At 44.1% G+C, this 10,948-nt stretch overlaps 1 protein-coding gene across 2 annotated transcripts; it reads left to right on the forward strand.

The window, feature by feature from the left end:
* Positions 1 to 1,140: 1,140 nt before the first annotated feature.
* dnajb5 (DnaJ heat shock protein family (Hsp40) member B5) lies at positions 1,141 to 9,748 on the forward strand. Of its 2 annotated transcripts, none has more exons than XM_019254858.2 (4): positions 1,141 to 1,471; positions 2,753 to 3,032; positions 3,737 to 4,392; positions 9,028 to 9,748. In XM_019254858.2, the coding sequence occupies exons 2-4, from the start codon at positions 2,822 to 2,824 to the stop codon at positions 9,259 to 9,261; spliced, it is 1,101 nt and encodes a 366-aa protein (XP_019110403.1). In that variant the 5' UTR covers positions 1,141 to 1,471; positions 2,753 to 2,821; the 3' UTR covers positions 9,262 to 9,748. The 2 variants fall into 2 exon arrangements, with proteins under 2 accessions (XP_019110403.1, XP_010731987.1); XM_010733685.3 differs by lacking the exon at positions 1,141 to 1,471 and adding an exon at positions 1,498 to 1,960.
* Positions 9,749 to 10,948: the final 1,200 nt, after the last annotated feature.

The following is a 10,948-nucleotide window of genomic DNA, read 5'->3' on the forward strand; positions in this document are numbered from 1 at the left end:
ACATGCATGTGTGTCAGACAGGCTCCTCCATTGAGAACACCCACTTTTCTCTCACCTCCTCGCCAGTCCGGTGGGGAGTGATGACTCAAGCTTAAATGAGTCTTGATTTCGCTCTCTCTTTTCTCGTTCTCACATTGACCCAGCAGAGCAGGAGCGTTTCTCCCCGCTGAGTGTACGTTTCTGGGCACTTAATGGTAAAAGTCATCCATAATGACTCAGACCTCCACCGGTGGTGTAATATCTGTGATTTTTAGAGAGTTAGGTAGGCTGCTTGTTGATTTGCTCAGGACTTAAAACAGTGGAGAAGACTGGGAGGAATATTTGACCTTCAGGATGTACTGAGTGTTTATTTTGTTGCAAACCTCCCTACAGTGAAAAATGAATATGAACAATAAGTAAAAGGACATTTATTAAACAACTTAATGTTGTTTTGTATCTGGATTGTGAGACTGATGATTCTGAGGTTACTGCTGAAAGGATAGTCAGGTTGAGGTTTAGTATTAATGTCAGTCTGGGGGCTGGGTGAGAGTTTTGTCTTGTTTTATATTTATAAATTCATTTGTGTTTAATACTGAACAGATGATGGGAGCATTGTGGATTTATTTGGGGGGTGTTGGCAGCTCTTGTTTGACCCAGCTCCCCTCTAAACATAATCAGGCTATGGGTCAAGGTTTGGGTCACTCAAAAGGGTTTACACAGGGGTTAAATTAAAGGTTTAGTGTTAAAAAAAAACAAGGAAAAACATCCATTCACTCAAATCTGCTTTATTTAGGAAGCAAAATCACATTTGTGCCTGAAAAAATAGCTAAATCAAGCAGATTTTTGCACAGATTTCACCTTGATGAAGTTATCTTTTCTTTAATATTCAGAGATAGGGAAGTATGTAATGTAAAGACCAGGGTTAATGTCAGGATGGGACACTTTAGGGAGACTTGAGTCAAAGAAAGAGTTAAAGTTTGAGCTCATTTCAGAGTTTGGTGTTGGGAAGTAGGATGTAACTGAATAAATCTTAAATCTTTACAAATATAGAAGATCAACAGTGTGTGTGTGTGTGTGTGTATGGAGTCATGACATGACTCAGCAGTGTTTATATCAACTCAATCCAGGCACGACTACACAATCACGCACACACACACGCACAGCTTTTATCATCAGGTGATTGTTCTTCTGTCTATCAGGTCTCTCTCTCTCTCTCTCCAAATATGACTCTGTTTCCCTGCACAGTGGCTCTGCCATGCCTGCTCACACTGGTGTTGGGTCTGAAAGCAATGCCGCTGCTCAGTGTCTGAATCAAATCCTTCAGTTAAACTTCATCCCCAGTGTGAGGGTTGTTTTCCGAGCACAGACCTTGAACAAAGAGCCCTGCAGTCTGCAGGCTGCCTGTTAGAGAGGGCTGGGTTTGCTCTCCAGACTGCAAACGGAATTTTTAGACAGCGACAGGAGCCGGATAGGACACAAGGCAGCGTGCTCGGTAAGAAAACATCTTTTTTTTTAAATGCATGTTTTACGCGTGAGCTGCCTGGATTTGGCGCAGATGAAGATCACGATCATGGACTTAAATGTACCATCATTAGGGAATAGTTATTAGTAAACTTGTATCAAATAAGTTAAGTATTATCTTTAAATATTATAACTGAACCACAAGATGGTGAACTTTTCCCTCTCCAAACCTCGTCAGCGGTGATTTGAGTCTTCCTTGCGCGCAACAAATAACAGCTGGAGTGATGTGATGGATATAGGTTTTATGGCTGGCTGTTTGGGCAGTTGTCCGAGGTTTTCCAGTGAAACGTCAGATGCACCTCAGTGTTTGGTCACAGGTTATTTCAGAGCCTGTGATCCTCCCGGCGTCCTGACGTCAATTTATAAGGACCCAGCAGTGCCGGGGCGGCAGGCAGATAACAAGGGGGCTGGAGCCGGACCATGTTGATGTGATATTCCTCCTATATTGCTGAGCATTCTGGTAGGATTTTCTTTATTTTATGTTTTATTTTCTTATTCCATATCCTGTTTTATTTTCTTATTCCATATCCTGATTTTAATCCGCGTTTCTCTGATCTCCAATGTGCCTCTAATATTTCATTTTCATTGTACGGCTGAATATGGAAAATGTCTCGGGTTTATCAGCCGGTATAACCCAATCTTCCGTGTAAATTATCGCATAAATTATTCTTTTAAATTGTCGGGCTGTAGGATTTTGGACTTTATGCTCATACAGTCTATATATGATTATCTATAAGGGGATATAATCAATATTATTGTGGATTTTTCGTCCACTTTTGCGCTCCATTGCTTAGACAGAGGATCTGTGCTGTGTTCAGAGGCACCGCAGTGTCTCAGTGAAGGGGTTTCTGCTGTCTGACAGGTTGTGTGTCTCTGCCCAGCTGGTTTAACACAGCCGATCATCAGTAGCCGTTTTTTATTTTATTTATAAGGCATAAAATCACATTTCAAAATAAGTGCATGTCTATACCTGCCATGGTGAGCTGATAAGGAAAAGCCCTTTGATGAAGCAGATGAAGGGTATTCCTCTGCACATACCTGACTCTACATCAGCACAGCAACCACATCCCCATAGCAACAGTTAGTAAAAGCAGCACTCTGTGTTCCCATTTCATAACTATCACTAAATAGACTTCACGGTAAAGCACTGAAAGAGTGCACTCTGCACCTCTGCCAGGACGTATATAGTCTGTTGCTCCAGTCAGCATCCGCCTGGGAGGAGTATTATGACACTAACACTGTATCTCTCCAGTGACTGACCACGGCCAGAGCTTAAAGAGGGGGGTTCCCAATCCCAGAGAGTGTATGCGTGTGTGCAGCTATGGGGAAGGACTACTACAAGACCCTGGGTATCCCCAAGGGCTCCAACGAGGAGGAGATCAAGAAGGCCTACCGGCGCATGGCGCTGCGCTTCCACCCTGACAAGAACAAGGATGCCAACGCTGAGGAGAAGTTCAAGGAGATTGCAGAGGCCTACGAGGTACTCAGCGACCCCAAGAAGAGGGTCGTCTATGATCAACTAGGAGAGGAAGGTGAGAAGGAAGAGGGTGTTCATGTCTGGGTTTGAGCCTACCTGTCTGTGTCTCTGTGAAACAGAGGGCTGGCTTCAGTGCTCTGTCAGTGAGGTCTTGTTAAACAGGCGTTATGATGTATTAAGCTCCAACCGAAATAGCTCAGCATTTCATATCACAGTGGAGGACTTTGGCGTGCTTCAGCCACTGAAATAATCAAACTGTGCCTCTTCTATCAAGTTCATGTTTGTGTTCATGTGCAGGAACGTGTGTGTTTGTGTGTGTGTGTGTGTGTGTGTGTCTATTGTTATCTTCAGTGTCAACAACAGTTACCACCTCTAATACAGTATAGTCTACCTCAGGAGCTAGTGTAGAGTGTCTGTGTGTTAGCTGACAGACAGATGGCTTAAGATCATTACGTGGTTGAGATATGAATAGCAGCGACTGCTGTAGTTTTCATTTGTGGGTGTTTTGTGCATGTGTCTGTGTGTGTGTGTTGGATGGAGTGACCTGATATTTTATGAGTTCCTCCACCACCAGCGCTGTTGGATGATCAGTAATGCTGTGGGATTTTTCCCGCCCACGTGGACTCCACTCTCCTCTCTGCTGCTACCCACTTGCAGCCTTTTTTTGAACTGGGTCCTTTTTCTGGTATCTGAGTTCATGCTCGTGTGTGGTTTGCATCTGCATCCGTCTCACGTTCCTTTCTCTCTTTTCTCTCACAGGTTTAAAAACAGGAGGCAGTAGCTCTTCAGGTGCTCCTGGCAGCTCAACGTACCACTACACCTTCCATGGAGACCCCCACGCCACCTTTGCCTCCTTCTTTGGTGGCTCCAACCCCTTCGACATGTTCTTTGGCTCCAACCGCAGTCACAGCCGCTCCAATGGTTTTTCTTTCCACAATGACCACGACACGGAGCAGGACATGGACGTGGATGAGGATGACCCTTTTGCTCATTTTGGGAGGCAGTTTGGTTTTCCAGGTGGGATGAACAACGGCTTCCCAGGGGAGGGCCGCAGGAGGAGGGGGGTGCCGTCGGAGCGCCTGGGGACTGGGCGAAAGCAGCAGGACCCCCCGGTGGTCCACGAGCTGAAGGTCTCGCTTGAGGAGATCTTCCACGGCTGCACCAAGCGCATGAAGATCACCCGCCGCAGGCTGAATCCAGATGGACGGAGCATGAGGACAGAGGACAAGATCCTTAACATAATCATCAAGAAAGGCTGGAAGGAGGGAACCAAGATCACCTTCCCAAAGGAGGGGGACGAGACGCCTGAGAACATTCCTGCCGACATAGCCTTTGTGCTTAAAGACAAAGGACACGCCCACTTCAAGAGAGACGGTTCCAATGTAATTTATAACTGCAAGATCAGTCTAAAAGAGGTGCGTCTGTCCCTTTTCATCCAACCTCTCTCTCTCTCTTCTGTCTGACTATCTGCCTCTCTTCAGTCATCTATCTTTGTCATGGTTCTGCATGTAGATGAGTAGATAAGGCTGCTGAGGTTGGGAGTTTGATTCCCAGTGGAGCAAACCAGGCAGAAACATAATGCATTCATGGCAAATGCAAAGTTGTGGAAGAATATCCAAAAATGGCCCATATTCATCATTCTTGTCACTCATCCTAGGCAAACAGTGGAGGTGAGGTGTGACTGCAATTAAAGGGAAGGGTTACGTCCTGTGTGGGCGGTCATGTAGAACATATGGAGGAGTGAGTGTGTATATGTGTGTGTTGCTGGAGGGTTAGGATGAGTGAACAGCCTGAGTCTCTGTCGCTGCAGTGTGAGAGAAGCAGCAGGAATGTGGTGTCCTTGTGTGACCGGCGTGGAGCCATCGTCCTCACTTGTTCTGCACTGCTCTATGAATATATTTATATATATATAAACACACATGCAATCAGGCACATATGAAGCTACACACAGGCATAAACATTCACGCAAGCATACACACACTTTGCATCTTCAAGCGTATTTGCAAACACACTCAGATAAAGATGGATTGTAGTGTGACAGTGGTGACAATCCGGGCTGCTATTACTGTGACTGGCAGGACATTTAATTAGCCGTTCCTACGAGGGCAACGGGTCCAGCACAGCTCTGCCCTCTGTCTGTGAATTACACAGGCTTTAATGTTTCTAATTGCGCTGCCACTCACTCGCCAGCTTAATGGCAGGTGTTCTCAAAGAGTTAGAGATGTTGGAGTTGTTTGTACTCCAATCAAGCCAATTTTAGAGTTTCCTCTAAAAACAGCAGTGAGTCTTAATGTCTACAGAGGTAATTCTGCACACGCACTGCTTTGCAGACAGCCTAGTTAATGAGAACACATTAGAGTTTGGTAAGATGCATTTAGCAGGAGATGCTACTTGATCAAACCTGCACAATGATTAGGCTTGCACTGCAGAACTCCCACAGCGAAGTCCTCGCCTCTAACATTAGCCAGATAAGAGACTTAAGTCTGATGCAGCTAGACAGGGATGGGGCAGAGAAGGGGAGATGTGGATGGGGGTGGGAGGGGGTATCCGGGGAATATTAGGGAAGTGGGTCAGATGATTCAGTATCCAAAGCAAATAAGAGCTCATATTCCGCTGCTCCACTCTGCTCTGCTTCCTTGAAGATGTGATGCTGCAGTGAAAAAACACAGCACCAGTACTCGCTGCACACTGCACAGCCTGACACATACAACATGGCAGATTTTATATAACCTCATTCTAAAGTAAAAAAAAAAGGCTGAAATTTAACAACATTTGAAAGTATGATTATTTGGATGCTCGATTTTGTTTACTTCCTGAAGCATGCCCTGATGGGCTTGCTGCATGCTGGTGCCACCAAGCACTGGTTTGACCGTGCTATAAACTCCTGGGTGACACAGCTAGAGGCATCTTCCAGCCCTGCAGTGTCTTCACTGTGACAAGCAGTCAGAAGCCATTGGAGAGCTTAGCCTGTATATGACACATTAATTTCCATGAAACCGACCTATACCTGGATCTATAGGCTGGCGTTAATGATGCCTCTGCAGTGTGACAGCGTCATCTGCGGCAGTGCATTTCTGTCTCCTGTCACCGCTGTACTCGGCTCGGCAGCAAAACCCACATCCAAACACACATAGGTGCTAACTGTAGCTGTTGGGCTCTAAAGACAAAGTGGGCAGCTCTTTATAACTCCATCTCCGATATAATTTAGATTGGCAAATGTACTGTTTATCCACTATAGGAGATGTTGGCAACAACCACTGTGATTCAGTCCTGTCATTTCAATTAAATACAGCAATAGCAACCAGCATTCACGATAAATATATATAAAGGGAATGTGCCTACAGTCTGATGACTCTGTGGGTTGTGAGGACACGTTAAACTGGTCCTTCCAGTGAAAATCACTGATCATAACTGCATAACAGGGGTAAGCATAGCCCAATGAATGTAAATCATTCTCACAAATATAGCAAATCAAAGTGTGTTTGTGTTGTCTGAGCTGAGTCTTATGCAATCAGCAAGCCCTCAAATCAGCAAGCAGTGTGTGTCGAACGTCATGGCAACCTGTCTCTGTGTGTAAGACTTAGTGAATGGAACTCATAACAAGAGGATGAGCACTAGTCTCCATCACAGTCACAGGCTAAATCACCTCCTAATGCATGTAAGGGGGTAAGAGGAGGCTGATGTCATGGCTGGAAAACTCTGTCTGTCCTCCAAAGCAGCTGCTCCGTTTGATTGAATCTCAACTGTCCACATGTCCGTCCCTGTTTGTTAAAAAAACCCCACCACCAGACGAGACAAGAAAATCCTCCAGCAGTCTTAATACAGCATCGGCCACGTAATGACACGGAGCAGGGGGTTAGAAGTTAAGCACGTGCCAATGCGGGCAAAATCACTATTACATCATGTTGGGCTGCTTGCCTTGAGATGATTAGTCCAGAGTGGGCATGTATTGGAAAGAAAAGGTTGCTTTGGGTAGCATATAGCTTAAGTAATTCAGACTGGTGGTACACAAACATTTTATCTCATCAGCTCTTATGCCCCTTCTCTGTGTGTTTCATGCTATTATCCAACTTCTACCACTTAAAAAACATCTTGAACTCCTTTGCTGCTTCACATTTAAAGGTAACACTTTTACACAGTCAGTCAGTTAATTGTTAAATGCTTTTTTAAAGATTTCGCTGCCATGCTATCAGCGTGATAGGAGGAATGATAATGTCAGTTCATTGGCCTTTCGATTGGCTCACCACTTTGGTTCTGACAGGAAATATCGTGACAGCTAAACAGTGGCTGTACATATTTTTTTTGTACATACTGTATATCAATGTTGCAAAGAGGATGAATCCTAATGACTTTGGTGATCCCCTGACCGTCATTCAGCGCCTAAGCTTTCACTTATCCAGTGAGATTCTCAGACAACATCACGACTTCAGTGATCCACCACTGTTTTATATTTGTTGTTGGCTGCTAATTGGTAAGAAATTGGATTCACATATTCATATTGCCCTCAGGATGAAAAACTGCATTTTATTTAGTGGCAGCATCAGATTTAATTATCAAAATTAAAATTTTACACTTTGATTTATGACATAGTCATCAGCCTCAGCTGTGGATGTTTCCTGCCTCTTAGCAAATCCATACGATGTTTATGATCACTAGTTCTATTTCTGCTGCTAAACATTAGCATGGTGGTGTTGTCACTGTTAGTATTGTGTTGGCATGATGGCATTAACATTTAGCCTGAGGCACTACTGTGTTTGCATACAGCCGCACAGAGACACTACCACGGCTGAGTCTTTAGAGACCAGCCAGTTGGTGCAAGGACTCAAATGACAACAAATGGTGTGACCAGGACTCCCAGTTCTTGAAAAGCTGTGCTGGACGATGTCAAGGTAGCTGCAGTATGTCACTGTTAGTATTGTCTGTCTTTATTAGAGAGTTCAGGAAAGAACAAACAGGAAATGATGAGGAGGAAACATATCATGAGCCAGACTAAAAAGCTGAGACGTCACAGCCACATGGTCCGTGACTCAAAGGCTTTGACGATTATCATCCTTTAAATATGTCTTCTTTATCCTTGGGTAGTTTTCTAAGTCGTTTTTATTTTCTTCTCTTTCTGTCTTGACCTAAAGCCTTTCAGTCCAAGTGAATTCTAGGTCATTCACAATGGCTCTCTGTCTTCCTCTCTCCACACCTTTATGGTATTTACTGACCGACCTTATTTCGTGTGGTAAATCGTTTTGTAACAGTTGCTTATAAATGCTTTAGGCGTCAGAAGCGAGGGTTTTTTATTCATCGGGATGTTCATTCACAGAGTTGTAGACTTAAATAGTTCTTTTGATTCAGTATAAATCTGGCCGGTGATGCTCACTGGAAAGCCTGTGAAGTCGTGATAACCACAGGTCTCCGTGTTTAGTTTAGTGCTCTCTACACTCTGACTGGATTCATCAGGCATTGTGATAAGGATGTGTGTGTGTGTGTGTGTGTGTGTGTGTGCATGTGTGTGTTTGTGTGTGTGTTCTCACTCTCGTCCTGCCAGCCCATCTGACAAGCCCTCCAACTATTTACGAGCTCAGCCGATTCCTGCCTCACTTCATTAGCCCCGGCTATGAGACCGTTGCTAAAATTAGTCCCCTGTGCAATGTGTAGCCCCTCCAACAGACACACACAACCCTTCCACCTACACACACACACACGCACACACACATGCACACACACAAATACACACACACAGACAAAGACCAGAAAACTTTTCCACTGCCAAGTCATGTTTTCCTAATGTTCCTGATCCAAATGCTCTTCTGTAGACCCCCACGGTGCTGTAGTCGATGATAAAAGGATTTGCCAGGCACTTACTTTGTCTCACACACATACACACACAATGAATACACACAGAAAACACTTGGAGGTTTGACTTATTAGGATGATGTACTGAAGATAAACTAAAGTTTTTAGGTCATGGAAACATGAAGTCATCGAGATATTCATGGCTCTGGCATTTAATTCCTACTGAAAATATTAACCCGTTCAATCTCCTCTCCTTTCTCTTCCAGGCATTGTGTGGCTGCACAGTTAGCATTCCCACACTGGAAAACCGCATCATCTCGCTCCCCTGTCATGATATCATCAAGCCAGGGACGGTGAAGCGACTCAGAGGGGAGGGCCTGCCTTTCCCAAAGAACCCATCACAGCGCGGTGACCTCATCGTAGAGTTTTCTGTCCGTTTTCCCGACAGGATCCCCCCTCAGTCCAGAGAGATAATCAGACAACACCTCCCACAGTCCTAGGAAGACTCACGATTAACCCCACCGCCACCACCACAACACACTCCAGACTAAATGACCCAAACCCAAGAAAACAACCTGTAATACTCCTTTATCTCTCATATTTTGACCCTCATTGTAGTTTCCCTTCTCACTTCCAGTCCTCGTGTCTTTAAGCATTAAACGGACACCGTTGTCTGTAGGGACTTTGCAGTGGGAGGGTGAGAAGAATTCCAAGATGAATGGCAGTATCAGGATGTAATTATTTGTGTTTGTTTTGTCTTCTGGCCCGAGCACGCACACAAGCATCCAAGCAGTGAAGCGGTGCGCTGAAGATGGGCTCAGCACAATCGTGGCTTTTACCAGATCGTCTTTTCTTAACTCTGTTTTTTACGGATTTATCAGTGGTTTTATATGCTGTCCAACTCTCTGATCCTCGTCTTTTTGTGATAGGATGAAGTGTGAGCTATTCTATTTTTTAAAAGAAACATTTTTTCCAGGATTTTCTTTTTTTTTTTTTTCAAAAAAAAAAAAAGGTTTTAAAATAGGATTATTTATTTTTACCTTGAGTGTACCAGCAGCTTCAGTGTGTTCAGTGCAAACCCCAGTTTTAACACAACTTACCATACCCTGCCACCTGCTTTTCTCATGCTTTCAGTCTGATAAAGCATCGTGCTTGAAGTCTGTGGGCCGTTTACTGTTCAGTTAGGTCTGTCTCCTGTAAAATCAGTTGTGTTCTGATACGTGCACACTAAAGAGTCCCACATCACTCAGAGAAATAATAGCGTATCTTAGCTGCATTGGAAAATCTGGGAATGACAATCACATACTGTAACAACAGTGTAAGCTTGGATAATACAATCTGCACATAATATGGGTGCTTTCCCTTCTGAGCTTTGTGGCTCCTCTGAACTATAGGAGCCTGGCTCACTATCTGAGGGACATTTAGGTGCCTTGTGTGAACACACACACACACGTACGTATATACACGCACACACACACGCAGATCACACTGTAATATATACAGCCAGCCATGTTAAGAGCACAACAGACGATGCCCTATGCTGTGTTAGACATTATCATTGGGAGCTGGTGGAAAAAAAACAGCAAGTAAGCAATGTAAAGTCAATCACCACATGTACTGTAGGTAAGCAGGGACCTTTCTGCGGGAGAGATTTGATACAAATACGGATGAATTTTGCCAATGTATGCCTGTAAAGTGCCGTACAAGTACAGGTTGGATTTCCCAGAGGAATGTAAGCATTTGGTAAATCTGAAGTTTGTAGTAAATAGTTGAGATTTCTCTGGGAAATACAGCTTTGTTGTGTATATCCCGCTTTCTCTTGTGCCATCTCAAGGCAATGTCTCGGTGCTACTGTGAGCAGTGCCAAAAATCAGTCACCCTTGGGGTCTACTTTTTGGTTTCATGGAGTCTTCAGTTTGTGATTCGAATAACTGCTTCTGTCCTCTATAACATCTGTACATTGAACTTTACATCTGTGTTTTCTTTTTTCAGTAGAAACCCCTGTTTAGGAAACAGGTTTTGTAATATTGCAGCAGCTGTTCTCTGTTTCGGCTGCAGGGGGCTCTGAAAGCTCTCTTCAGTTCTTCCTACTGTAGTTTACAGCAATGATAAGATGTATGTATGAGTATGGTTTATGCAGACAGCCCCAGTAGGTCATATATATCATGTGTATGGGAAAATGTTTAA

This window comes from Larimichthys crocea, chromosome III, assembly GCF_000972845.2.
Source record: "Larimichthys crocea isolate SSNF chromosome III, L_crocea_2.0, whole genome shotgun sequence".
NCBI lineage: Eukaryota > Metazoa > Chordata > Actinopteri > Sciaenidae > Larimichthys > Larimichthys crocea.

Coding starts and splice junctions, on each gene's coding strand:
- dnajb5 (XM_019254858.2), top strand. CDS start 2,822: ATGGGGAAGGACTACTACAAGACCCTGGGTATCCCCAAGGGCTCCAAC. Junction 3,033..3,736: donor TGATCAACTAGGAGAGGAAG/GTGAGAAGGAAG, acceptor TTTCTCTCACAG/GTTTAAAAACAGGAGGCAGT. Junction 4,393..9,027: donor GCAAGATCAGTCTAAAAGAG/GTGCGTCTGTCC, acceptor TTTCTCTTCCAG/GCATTGTGTGGCTGCACAGT.